Raw genomic sequence first — 13,702 nt, 5'->3', positions numbered from 1 at the left:
TTTATTCTCATATTATTTAAATTAAAAAATTATAAAAAAAATATTTTAATTGATAATTTATTTATTTTTTATGAAATTAATTAATTACACCATAATGAATTATTTGGGTCAAACAAAGCCCAACTTGGGCATTAAATTATATGAACTCAACCCAATAACAATTTGCTTTATTATTATTTTGATTTGTGAATAAAAATAATCATTTCAATCCTCAAGCACTCATTTTAATTAAGAATGGTGCATCAAGTGTCCTTAAGTGGGCATAACACAAGTCTTTATCATGTACTATAGAAATTGTTAAGATTTCACTTAGGTTGTGTTTGATGAGGGGGAATTGGAATTGGAATTGGCAATGGAATTCTAATTCCAATTCCATGGGAATTGGCATTGAATTACAATTCAATTCCTATGTTTGGAAAAATGATAGAATTTTAATTCAATTCCAATTCCTATGTTTGGGAAAATGATAGAATTGTAATTCAATTCTAATTCCAATGTTTGTAAAATAAAATATCGGTTCAAAATATTAACTTTTAAAATATGTTTTCACGTTTTGGCACATTTAATACGTTTTTGACATTTTTTCACATTTTTCACACGTTTTTCACGTTTTCACACGTTTTAACACGTTTTTCACATTTTCACACATTTTTCACACGTTTTTCACGTTTTTCACGTTTTTCACGTTTTTCACCTGTTTTTCACACGTTTTTCACGTTTTCACGTTTTTCACACGTTTTAACACGTTTTTCACATTTATCACACGTTTTTTTACACGTTTTCACGTTTTTTACACGTTTTAACACGTTTTCACGTTTTTCACATATTTAAACACGTTTTTCATGTTGTCACACGTTTTCACGTTTTTCACACATTTAAACACGTTTTTCACATTGTCACACGTTTTCACGTTTTTCACACATATATCACGTTTTCCACACGTTTTCACACGTTTTTCACGTTTTCACATTTTCACACGTTTTAACACGTTTCTCACGTTTTACACGTTTTTCACGTTTTACACGTTTTACACGTTTTTCACGTTTTTACACGTTTTAACACGTTTTGAAACGTTTTCACGTTTCTTACACGTTTTAACACGTTTTTTACGTTTCTCACACGTTTTAACAAGTTTTTCACATTTTCACACATCTTTTATGTTTTTACACGTTTTTCACACGTTTTAACACGTTTTCACGTTTTTCACACGTTTTTTTACACGTTTTAACACGTTTTCACGTTTTTTCACACATCTTCCACATTTTTGGTACATTTAACATGTTTTTGACATTTTTAATATGTTAAACATGTTTTTCACACGTTTTGATAGGTTTAAAACGTGTTAAACCTATCAAAAACGTAAAAACGTGTTAAACGTATCAAAAATGTGTTAAATGTGTCAAATAAGTGAAAAAATTGTTAAACGTGCCAAAACGTAAAAAACATGTTAAAACATGTTAAATGTGTTAAAAATGTGTCAAACGTGTCAAAAACGTAAAAAAACATGTGAAACATGTCAACAACGTGTTAAACGTGTTAAAAACGTTTTAAACGTGTTAAAAATATGAAAACGTGTCAAAAACGTGTTAAACGTTCCAAACATGTGAAAACTTGTTAAACATGCCAAAACGTGAAAAACGTGTTAAACGTGTCAAAAATGTGGTAAACGTGTCAAAAACGTAAAAAAAGTGTTAAATGTGTTAAAAACGTGAAAACATGTTAAACATGTCAAAAACGTAAAAAAATGTGTTAAATGTGTCAAAAACGTGAAAACGTTTTAAACGTGTCAAAAACGTGTTAAATATGTGAAAAACTTGTTAAACGTGCCAAAACGTGTTAAACGTGTCAAAAATGTGGTAAACGTGCCAAAAACATAAAAAATTGTGTTAAATATGTCAAAAATGTGAAAACGTGTCAAAAACGTGTTAAATATGTGAAAAACTTGTTAAACGTGCCAAAATGTGAAAAACGTGTAAAACGTGTCAAAAACGTAAAAAAACGTGTTAAATGTGTCAAAACGTGAAAACGCGTTAAACATGTCAAAAACGTAAAAAAACGTGTTAAATGTGTCAAAAACGTGAAAACGCGTCAAAAACGTGTTAAATATGTGGAAAACAGGTTAAACGTGCCAAAATGTGCAAAATGTGCCAAGATATAAAAAACGTGTTAAACGTGTCAAAAACGTGTTAAACGTGTCAAAAACGTGTTAAACGTGTTAAAAACGTGAAAATCATGTTAAACGTGTCAAAGACGTGAAAAACGTGTTAAATGTGTCAAAAACGTGTTAAACATGTCAAGGACGTGAAAAACGTGTTAAATGTGTCAAAACGTGTTAAACGTGACAAAAACGTGTTAAAAATGTGAAAATCATGTTAAACGTGTCAAAAACGTTTTAAACGTGTTAAAAACGTGAAAATCATGTTAAACGTGAAAAACGTGTTAAATGTGACAAAAACGTGTTAAACGTGCCAAAAACGTGTTAAACGTGTTAAAAACGTGAAAATCATGTTAAACGTGTTAAAAACGTGTTAGACGTGTCAAGGACGTGAAAAATGTATTAAATGTGTCAAAAACGTGTTAAACGTGTCAAAAACGTGTTAAACGTGCCAAAAACGTGTTAAACGTGCCAAAATATGAAAATATGTTAAACGTGTAAAAAACGTATGAAAAACGTGTAAAACGTGTTTAATGTGTGAAAAACGTGTTAAAATGTCAAAAACATAAAAACGTGTTAATTTGGAATTACAATTCCGACCTAAAAAAATAGGAATTGAGAACTATCAAATTACACTATATTGAATTCCATTGGAATTCTAATTCCAATTCCAATTCTTAATATTAAAGTGTCGAACAAACATAAGAATTGGAATTGGACCCTCCAATTCCAATTCCAATGCCAATTCCAGGGTTATCAAACACACCCTTAGTTCTTTTACATGTAATATTTTAAATAAAAAAAATTAATTTTATTACGATTTCTCTATTTTTCTCATTCGTTTATAATCTATCTTTAATTGCTTTCTCAAAACATTATCCAAGAAATGTAGTGATTTGTTTGTTATATTTGAAGAGAATTCCTTTCAACACTCTATATCAACAAATTAAATACAAATTTATATATGTGAGTGTTCTTTATTAATTATTAAACACTTGAAAAAGGATATTTGAATAATCTTATCTTTCACTATTCTTTCACATTATTACAATTTTAGTAGTATTTTTTCTTGTGGGTCATACAAAATATGCTTAATTTTCAAATTATTATTATTGATTCTCTTTCAAGCACAATAATCAGTAGAATTTTATCCAATTAGTTAACACCATAATAATACAAATAACTAGCTAAGAAATTATTAATTTTTAAATGAAAAAGCTAGTACGATTCCATTCCACCTTTGTAATCCCAAAATTCAACTTAGGACTTTCTAATTAAAATTTGAACCTTTAAACATTATTTTTTTTAGTAAACTACGGTAATAATTAGTCAACAAAAAAAATGTAACAAAATATTATTTGAAAACAAACTTTATGAGTTCTTCTCATTGTTATCATTGTATTATAGTGGCTTTAATAATATACTATTATTAATTATATATTCTAAATGATAATTGTGTTTCTTTATTATTTAGAATTAGTACATAGCATCTTCTAATTACATGTGCTTTAAGTTGTAATTTTGTTGAGATACAAAGAAAAAAAAAATAGCAATTAAGGTTAGTTCGAGTGGATTAATTTTTGAGAAATATTGAGTGAATCATAATAGTTTTATTTTCTTTTTTTAAACGAAAGAAAAATGTTGGCTAAGTCTCACTAATTTAATAAATTAGAAAATGTGCCATTTGACTAGGCACACAATATGATATAGTTTCCGGCTTGGTATGGCTGTATTTTATTTTAAATGACTTAGACAAGAACATATAACACAAGTAAGGTCACAAATCAATTTGTCACATATGCATGTGAGAAATAAAAGAGAAATCATGTCAAAAATAATAATAATAATAATTTTTTTTTAAAAAAATAGCAGAACATTTTAATAGAATGTAACTGAAAATTAAGTTTATTTTAACAATTTCCAGACATGACCATTTCCGATAATTTTTGTGTCCTTACTTTCTTTTTTGAACATGATCATTTTCTTGGCTATTTTTCCTGCATAACCATTTTTTTAATAAGAGTTTTATTTATTTATTTCTCTTTCTTCTTCTCAAGAGGCAGGTCACGTCAAATTCGTAATCTTACTTTCAATCTTAACTTAGTTGTCCATACTTATATTGTACTGAAAATTTTATAACAAAAATCTTTCTTTTGTCGTACCATTATTTCGGTATACTGAAATCTCGGTATCATATAATATAAGTAAAATATCGATCCTACCTAAATATTGATTATATACCCTATTTTGATAGGTGTATTTTACTATTTATACTAAATAATATTAAAATATTATTATTTTTGATTTAATTTTATAAAATTAAATTAAAATTAAATATTAATTTTTTTTTTATTAAAATAAATTTATTTATTGATAAGTTTGATTTTTCTTTTCACTTAAAAGTTGAAAAGTTAATATTTGAATTTAATCTTGAAATAAAAATTAAAACTTAATTATTTATAAATATTATAGATATTTTTAATATATAAATATTATTTTGATATAACCCATATATCTTTGTATGCTTTTTATTAAGTATATAAACAAAATAAATATTTTTGTTATTTTTAATATTTTAAATATACCTAAAATTTAGGTAATTTTTCACTCATATATATATATAATTTAATTAATTATTAAATGTGATTTAAATTTATAATAATAATTTAGTATTGAATCAATTATATAAAAGGTACGAGAAAAAAATATCCTTAGTTTACAGAAGACGCTATTTTCTCTCTTGCCCGTGAATTCTCAACGAAGAAGACGAAGACGACGACAGGAAAGGATTTGTCTTTGTGCAGATTTGTGAATTGGTAGGGTCACCGCCGAGAAAAGGTAAAGTAGCTACCTACCTACCTATTCAGCATTATTCTCAGCCTGTGCGATCTCATAACTACACTTGCAGAAATTACTCTCCCAAACAAAACCAGAATCAACGCAATGCTCTCCTTGAAGGACAAGATCTCCGACAAGCTCTCTCTCCTCTTGTCCGATTCTCCATCTTCTGCTCATTCTCCCGCAGATCAATCTCCTCATGTACTTACTTTTCTATTCCCAATTCCCAATTTCAATTTTCGATTTTTATTTTTATGTTTCAATTGTGCCCAAGCTAATGAATTTGGCTTACCCACAATGCATTTGTTAGTTTCTTAACATCAAACAGATGAGATTTGTTGTATTCCTGATTATTGGATTCTTAAACATGTTCTATAGGCAAATTCCAAGGAAGGAAGAACTTTGTCTTCTTTACTCTCATTCTTCCTTCCATCACAATCTAATGATGCATTCAGTTCTGACAAGCATGGAGGAGATATTGATATCATAAGCCCAATTGAACCAAAACATCATAGATGGGATAGCAGAAGCTTATCAATGAACGATAGACCTTTGGGAAGTAGTTATGAGGAGCACGGGCTTGAGCGTAAAGACAAAGGAAAGTTAAACTCCAATGAAGATGATCAAATCCCTTTGTCTGATGAGAAAGTAAATGACGAGAATAAGGGTACTTTAAGTCCACAAGAAGGAGATGGAGAATCTGATAACACTGGAAGGAACTATATCGGCCAAGACATATTTGAGGATGCAGTAGATCAACATAGTATGGAGAAGACAATGCCCTATCTCACGGAGGACTCGTCCTTTATTTCCTACGAACTATACGAGTTTCTGCTATCCTCAGTGCCCAATATAGTAAAAGGGTGCCAATGGACTTTATTGTATAGGTAAGTTGTGCATTATGATTTCTTTGTTAATAGGCTTATGTTTCTATCATGTGGAATGTTGATGATTGCAATTTCAAATGAAGGGCAGCACGATAAAGCATGGAATTTCACTTCGCACCCTTATCCGAAGAAGCGCTTACCTTACTGGCCCATGTTTGCTTGTGAGTTTCACAGATCTTTGAGAAAAAAATAATCATTACTTGTTTCTTTACCTTAGATCAACCATCTGATCTTCTTCTTAGCTTGATCTCATTTTGTTTTGTTTATTTGAGTATTTGGATTGAGTTTGACTAGAAATGAAATTAATTTGAGAGGTTAATACCTTTAGCAGCTCCACTGCCCTGTTATAATTATGTTTTTTCATTTTAAAACCACTAGATTGTTGGAGACAAGAAGGGTGCTGTATTTGGTGGGTTGATAGAGTGCCCTCTTAAACCAACTTCCAAAAGGAAGTATCAAGTAAGTATTTCCAGTTAACATATTCTTAAACTATTCATGAACAAGGAATATGTAGATAAGTCTCAACTCATGTTGAGAATTTATGTTATAAACTTTTGCAGGGAACAAATCAATCGTTTGTGTTCACAACTATATATGGTGAACCAAGATTATTCAGACCAACAGGTATTCAAATTATGGCGAACTCTAAGGAACTGTGTTTCTTGTGTGCGTGATGTTGGCTACATTCTTTTTCTTTACCAAAAGAGATTTTATGAACTTTTCCCCCTCCATATTAAGTTATGAACACGAGAAATTCGTATATTAGCTGGCAGGATGTGTGAATAGATGCATGTGGATGGATTAATACTGTATTATTTCGGTGGATTGTTTTTCATGAGCAGGTGCAAATAGATATTACTACTTGTGCTTGGATGACTTACTGGCCCTTGGTGGTGGTGGGAACTTTGCATTATGTTTAGATGGAGACCTGTAAGTCATACAACTTATTTCCAGTTCTTTGGCCCTCTTGGGTTCTATTCTGATTTAACTGAGAAACAACCGAAAATAGAAACAGTTTCATTCATTTTTATTCCACTTTTTCTTTGAAAGATTGACTGGAACAAGTGGCCCTTCTGAGACATTTGGGAACTTATGCCTGGCGCATAGTGAAGAGTTTGAACTCAAGAATGTTGAGGTACCACTAACAACTTTCTTTAGGGTTTGTTATGCTTTCATTTTTATTTATTTTATTCAATTATGCAGCTCTGGGGATTTGCTCATTCATCGAGGTACCTGACCTGAAGCGAGTGATCGACATTGGTACTGTGGCACTTTATTCGATTCGTTATTTTCCATTCCATTTCATTCAATTTACAGATTTGGTTTACCCATTTCATTGTTCAATATAGAAGGGCTAAATCAATTGCAGTTAAACTAAGATATTTTATATATTGTTAGTTAAAAAGACTACAGATTCTTTCTTTCACAGTATTTGATTCTAGAATTCTTGTCAAAAGTGTGATAAAAATAGTGTTATGTATGCTGTTTGTACAAAACATTTGAAACTTGTATTTGTAATTTGATTTTTCTGTGCAAGACATGCTTTTTTTTCATTTGATTATAACATTATCCAGCTATAGGGGGCTTGTAACATTTTGGTTATCCGAGGTTTTTTTTTGGGATTTTGTAAAAAAAAAAAAAAAAAAAAAAAAAAAAAAAAAAAAAAAAAAAAAAATCGATGAAAAAATAAGTTATTTGGATATTTTATTTGTTAAATTACTATAATGTCACATTTTATATTTAAAAATTAATTTTTTGAAAGAAAAATATTAGTAATTTAGTATCTATGTTGATAAAACGACGATTTGATAAAAAGATAATATGTAATAATCTGGGTATTTCGTAAATCCGGTTCAAAAGATAATACGTAAAAATCTGGGGCATCTTCAGTCATGTCTATTTCATCGAGTCTCTATTAAAAGAGTGTCAATACGTGGTATTTTTTATTTTGCTTACACCCCTAACTAGCTATACAAATCATATAGTACACTTTTACTACTTTGAAATCAAATGATGTTCAGGTTCATTTCAAGCACAATTCTAGTCCACATTTAAATTAAATTAAATTAAACCAAATCCTACTCCATGACACAGTTAGAATTTCAGGACAAAAACTCCAACAAAAGAAAGACCTAACATCTCAATATCATCACATGGAACTGCCTCTACTACACAAGGAAGAAAATGTTTTGACAGACAAACAGACAGACAATCGGCTAATGAAGACAGACTTTTCTGCAACTTCCTCTTTTTATTCTCATTCACCACCCACCATAATCTGTCTGAGAGCTAACAACCTGTGGAGAAGAGAAGAAACTAGCCGTTTTTCTTAAATATTGGAATCTATATCAATCACTCGAATCTGGGAAAATTTTAGTTCTCTGATGGGCCGTCATCTTCTCCCCCTGGCAAGCCAAAAATGCGAAGATTCCGGTCCATTGATCCAACTGCTAGGTATTTTCCATCAGGCCCAAACTTAACCGAAGTTGCTTTACCTGCATTCATTATTATGCAAGGAAGAGGGGATATATATCATCATTTCTTAAGCCTCTCTCTGATCAGAAAGTAAGTCCAGGAAGAGAGAAAAAGAAAGAACCTGTCCCAGACAAATCAGGGAATGTTTTGATGCAATTCCACTCTGATTTCACATTGGCAACTTGATAAACCCTAAAATATTAATTTCTAGTTAAGAAAGAAGTGCATGATGATGATATGCTAAAGACAGAAACCCCATTTTACCCCTATATACAAGAGAAGATAAAAAAAATCACCTAACGTCTGCTCCAGCAACTGCAAGATAGCTTCCACTATTGTCAAAATTCACTGCACAAGGAATGAAGGAATGTCTCTTATTGTCAAACAAGAAGTGTAATTTTGAAAATGGATTGTTCTCGTTCAAGTATAGTTATTTACCTGACTGTGTTGGTGTGTTGTCCTCATAGGGTGCAAATGTTCGAAAGTTCCTTAATTTCCGCAAATCCCATAGTTTCACTCCATCCAGGGCAGCTGTCTGAGCTTATTATTATAAACGAATTAGTAAAATTTAATACAGGTTTTCACCTATATCCCCCTAAAAGAAATTGCAAATCGCGTACCGCTAAGAAGTAACCATTCTCAGAGAACGATATAGCGTTAATGGCTCCAGAATGTCCATCAAAAGTGGCAGCAACTGTCTGCATACCACCAATGAATAATAACTAAGTCATCTGAATAAAACACATATGCAAGTAATACTCAAGAACACCAAAAGGTTCAAATTTAAACCTGAGATTTTACATCCCAAATCTTGACACTTGAATCTGAGGTACCAGTTCCCAGAATAAGACCATCGGGATGAAAAGATGCAGATGTGTAACCTCCAGATCCAGGACTTTCAACCTATAAATAGATAATCAATTATACAAAAACCTAATCATTTCAAATAAACACATGCAAAGGGGAATAAGAGTGATACCTGTGTAAGGCATATACCGGAAGAAAGATCATAGAAACACCATGTATTATCAAGAGAGGCTGTCACAAAGAATTTATTTGTGGCATGAATAGTGACTGCTTGAACCTGACGGAATTAAAACAGTTGTCATTCTCTCAAGTATTGGTAGTCAAAGCTGAAGTGACAAAATAATATGCCGCGAAAATGCTTGCAGAATTTCTCAAGCTATTGGTAAAAAGTCCCTGCAAACTTACTAAAACTTTGAAGCTAACTCGCTAAACCATTAGCTAAACAACAATTTATTCCTCTGTCTAACAAACAAAATTACCTCTGCAGTATGATCCTTCAAGACATGCCTACATTCATAGCTTCCACCTTCAGATTCTTGCCACACACGAACAGTCTTCATAGCCAGAATTTAAAAGTAAGCATTAGAGACTATCTAAGCAAGTTATACCATGCTTCAATTACTTTAGTAAGGCATTGTTACACATCTAGGAGTACAAAGATATAATGAATATCCAAACTAAGAAATATCTGTCCACCCTTAGGAATTTCACAAGAAAAATATCGCACTATAAGAATTGTAAGAAAGCCTAATCAACCTAGGAAGCTTTAAACCAGATATAAGTTCTCTTTGTTTTTCTACATAACTATACTAGCAATCCATAAAATTGAAAACCACAATTGATGCTCGTATTTGGATGTTTTGTAATTAAATTAGAACCTTCTAAACAAGATTCACCTAAAAAAACATTATATTTCAAGAAACATTAACAAAAGTTATTATATTTTAGAAAATTCTTCACACCTATAACAGAGCAACTGCATTCATACACTTATCTCAGTCAGCATAAGCATTGACAACAAATTAATAATGTTACAGTTCTTGATTCTGGTGAGATGCACAATGAGGCATAATATCTTCATATTTACAAATCCCAAACCACAATGTAAAAATTTCAGTTCTTACAGCTATCTAACCTTATCTGCTGAACCAGTGACAACTACATCAGCTTGAGCCACAAATTTAACACTTGTAACCTGCAAAAGTAGTAGATGCAGAACTGAGTAAATGGGATCAGATGGAATGACTTGTTATACCAATCAAAAGCAACATCAGCAAAGAAAGCAGTAAAAATATACCTTCTTCGAGTGACCGCTAAGTGTTGACAAGATCGTCCCAGATGGACGATCAAAGATTACTGCATTTGAATCTATGCCTGCTGTTGCAATAATATCCTGCACATAATCAAAGAATGATAAACTATTAACATCTAGCATCCAGCAACATGACTCTATTATCAGCACCGACATATGAATTATCATCCAGTTTTAATGCACATATTTCACTTCCCAATGCTGACAAATGTGCTCAATTTAAAGATGTGCTAAAGAGAAATCAAACTATTTACACATATCTAATCACTTCCTTATCTCAGCAACACAACAAGAAGACGAGACACAATTTGTATCATCTATGGTACTTGACATGTGTACCTTGCCCAAAAGTCAAGGATTTCTACGAGGAAATAATGATATGTGAGTTATTATTAATGATATTGTATAGGTTATTAGAGGTAGTTAGTAGTGTTACAGTGGTTGTGTTTAGTCTTATTTAAACCAATGGGATGTAAATTTCATGTATGATTAATATTAAATATTTTTATGTTGAATGGATGGTTTTTGAGTCTCTCGTCCCCCATTTTTCTGTGTTCACGCCTGGTGTCAGCCAATATCAATCTACTTCGCTTAAAAACATTATATTTCTTGATGAATGCTGAGATCTTTTTGGAGAATACTTTTTCTGCCTTTTTAACTAATTGAAATTTATTCCACAGATCAGTACAGCCAGGTTCAATTCCAGAAACTGGAAAGGAGAATTGAAATGGGCAAACAGATCAATGCTCACGCCAAACTAGATGTCTACAAAATACATCTTCTATACATGATATAGACAGTTACACTTGCTGCTGGGTCTATAATACTTCCAGGACTATCTGTTGCAATGGAGAAAGCACAATGAAAGTGCTCACAATTCACTATTATGGCGTGCCAAGAAACCAGAACCTACTACATGCCTTAAGAACTTATACCAACTATTTGGTGTTTAGAATAATAATATCAAATTATAAAATAATTCAAGTGAAATATGATTTAATAGAGAAAACAAAACTAACCTTTGAGTCAAGAATATCAAGAGCTAGAATGCCAGGTTTGCTGGTCTTGTGGAGTGGATGACTAAAGAGCTGTGTGTATCTCTCTATAGAATCAACAGTAGCCAATGTAGAAGGAATCTGAAAGCCAGAATGAAAATAGTGAATATAAGAACATATTTTACTAAGGTGCAAGATTCTCAGCATCATCGTAAAAAAACATTAGTAATGTGTACCTGTCGCTTTTTGCGCTGCTGAGAAAGTGCTGAATTACAATCAGTAAGCTCTCCTATAATAGCAGATGAAATTCCAGCTCGTATTTTCTTTCCAGCAGGGCCCATATCCTCATCTCCTGGGGCTAAAACAACAATTAAGGCTTGAGTACATAAATGATCATAATCCAGCAGTAGATGAAAGTTCACCTCGTTTCCCATTGGTTAAAGCAGGAGCATTAACAGTAGCTGCAGCTGATTCTGACATTGGCATTCTCCTTTCTTCCTGTGACAATAACTCCCTTGCTTCGTCTCTTTCTTTCTTAAGTCTTGCAATAACTCTGCAAGCAGCATCATGCTGGAACAAGAGAGCGTATTATGGTAAAGAAGTATACATTCACTAAGAACATACGCTAATAACATCAAGCTTCTCAATTAAACAATATTGATTTAGTAATTGGACCATTAATTATTAGAACATTGAACATGCAGGGAAATTATGTAGCCAAATTGAATGATGAACACATAACACAAAGTTCAAAATTGTTGGATGATTTTTTTTTCCATTCATGAACAGTTAAGAAAAACAGTTCAAATAACAGGTATCCAAAACAAGCATATAATATATTGTCTGACAACATAGAGAGAGTAATCACAGCCCAATAAAGCAATAGAATCTAGATACCTGGTATAAAGCATGACTTAGTTCTTGCCTAGCTGTATGAAGCTGTTGTTCCAATGCAAAATTGGAGAGCATTAAGCTATCCCATTCCTGAGAAAAAGCAAAGAATAATGGACATGAGAAAACACTTTTAAAAGATTTCCCTACAGCGAGAATGAACACAAGCACAAAGAATGATATTCATTTGTAAGCAGTACTTCAGCATTGAAACTTCTTTTTGACAGCTCACTCTATGTTAAAGTTGAGAACATAATATACTGGTGAAGCTTTCATTTAATCAGCAGAAGTTAGCCTTTGCAGATACTCACTTGCATTTGGATCTATCATTCAAGAGTAAAAGAATTACACAAGTTAAGTGTTAGAAAGACATACTATCTGAAACATTCCAAGCATTCCAGGTATACTAGCAGCTTGCAATGGTCTTGGCTTCACAATCTGCATTCAATTCCCGCTAGAATAAGCTACTACCAATAGTTATAAACTGAAGTAGGAAAGCCAATAACAAACAGCTTGCTTACCTTGCCAGTTTTAACTGGAACTATGTCCTCCTTAGACATAGGCTCACCAGTAATAGGACATTTTCCATAATCCTAGCAGATAAGAAAATCAAAACAGGATATGCACTGTTCAAGATCTAGAATTTGAACAACTATTTCATTTTCATGGAAAGGGAGTAATAACAACTAGCTTAAAAGAATACACTTTTCTTTTTATTGAACACACGACTCTGATAACCCTAGAGTTAATAGAACAGTTAAGCTTACAGAAATGTGTCTTTCAATCAGTCGTTTCTCATAAAGCAACCCAGATTTCTTAGAAACAACCGGCTCCTCCGGAACTTCACCGGAAACTGTACGGAAAACAGACAGGAAACAGTTACATCAACCGTGAACCAAAAGGAACACGGACAGAATAGAAAACGATGCATACATCTTAAAAGAGTAGACAATTAGAGAGAAAGAAGGAAAAATACTTGAACAATTCATGGAGCTGAAGCCTTAATTTGTCTTGAGTTTTCCGGGAGACTCGACGGCGACGGAGGCAGAAGAGAATGCGAAAGAAAACCACTGCAACAAAAAAAGGCTTCAAATTTTATGGAGAGAAGAAGAAGAGGAAGAAGAAGAAAGGGTTTAGAGGCGGAACCATTTTTATTTATTTTTCAACAATCGGACCGGACCACCCCAACCATCGATTCAGATAATGGACCGGATTTTATATATATATTGGTTTGAATAATATTGTTAGATTAAGTATATATATTATACAAAATTTGTGGAGTAATTTAAAAAATATAATATAAAAATGATATAATTGTCAAACTTTAGTAATCAATTAAAAA

The 13,702-nt window shown here is 31.9% G+C and overlaps 2 protein-coding genes across 3 annotated transcripts; one reads left to right on the top strand and one right to left on the bottom strand.

Annotated features, from left to right (window-relative positions):
- The first annotated feature begins 4,860 nt into the window (after window positions 1-4,860).
- Window positions 4,861-7,428, top strand: LOC124920651 (TLD domain-containing protein 2). 2 transcript variants are annotated; one of them, XM_047461189.1, is made up of 9 exons: window positions 4,861-4,993; window positions 5,064-5,194; window positions 5,372-5,880; window positions 5,969-6,041; window positions 6,259-6,339; window positions 6,441-6,504; window positions 6,723-6,810; window positions 6,931-7,015; window positions 7,084-7,428. In XM_047461189.1, the coding sequence occupies exons 2-9, from the start codon at window positions 5,099-5,101 to the stop codon at window positions 7,120-7,122; spliced, it is 1,035 nt and encodes a 344-aa protein (XP_047317145.1). In that variant the 5' UTR covers window positions 4,861-4,993; window positions 5,064-5,098; the 3' UTR covers window positions 7,123-7,428. The 2 variants fall into 2 exon arrangements, with proteins under 2 accessions (XP_047317145.1, XP_047317146.1); XM_047461190.1 differs by having other exon boundaries at window positions 4,879-4,993; window positions 5,089-5,194.
- Window positions 7,429-7,862: 434 nt separating this feature from the next.
- On the bottom strand, window positions 7,863-13,493 carry LOC124920710 (pre-mRNA-processing factor 19 homolog 1-like). Its single transcript, XM_047461263.1, has 18 exons — window positions 13,337-13,493; window positions 13,128-13,213; window positions 12,882-12,953; window positions 12,736-12,798; window positions 12,367-12,453; window positions 11,892-12,039; window positions 11,706-11,827; window positions 11,494-11,610; window positions 10,460-10,555; window positions 10,298-10,357; window positions 9,642-9,716; window positions 9,335-9,439; window positions 9,145-9,258; window positions 8,976-9,053; window positions 8,794-8,890; window positions 8,652-8,703; window positions 8,477-8,547; window positions 7,863-8,375 (listed from the first exon to the last, which is right to left on the bottom strand). The coding sequence occupies exons 1-18, from the start codon at window positions 13,347-13,349 to the stop codon at window positions 8,254-8,256; spliced, it is 1,578 nt and encodes a 525-aa protein (XP_047317219.1). The 5' UTR covers window positions 13,350-13,493; the 3' UTR covers window positions 7,863-8,253.
- Window positions 13,494-13,702: the final 209 nt, after the last annotated feature.

The sequence above is a fragment of the Impatiens glandulifera genome, chromosome 1, assembly GCF_907164915.1.
Source record: "Impatiens glandulifera chromosome 1, dImpGla2.1, whole genome shotgun sequence".
In the NCBI taxonomy this organism is placed as follows: Eukaryota; Viridiplantae; Streptophyta; class Magnoliopsida; order Ericales; family Balsaminaceae; genus Impatiens; species Impatiens glandulifera.
Note: the sequence above shows the minus strand (reverse complement) of the source record. Positions and strands in the feature narration are given on the sequence as shown.

Coding starts and splice junctions, on each gene's coding strand:
- LOC124920651 (XM_047461189.1), top strand. CDS start 5,099: ATGCTCTCCTTGAAGGACAAGATCTCCGACAAGCTCTCTCTCCTCTTG. Junction 5,881..5,968: donor CAATGGACTTTATTGTATAG/GTAAGTTGTGCA, acceptor AATGAAGGGCAG/CACGATAAAGCATGGAATTT. Junction 6,505..6,722: donor AAGATTATTCAGACCAACAG/GTATTCAAATTA, acceptor TTTCATGAGCAG/GTGCAAATAGATATTACTAC.
- LOC124920710 (XM_047461263.1), bottom strand. Junction 12,954..13,127: donor TGATTGAAAGACACATTTCT/GTAAGCTTAACT, acceptor CTTATCTGCTAG/GATTATGGAAAATGTCCTAT. Junction 11,828..11,891: donor TTTAACCAATGGGAAACGAG/GTGAACTTTCAT, acceptor TTGTTGTTTTAG/CCCCAGGAGATGAGGATATG.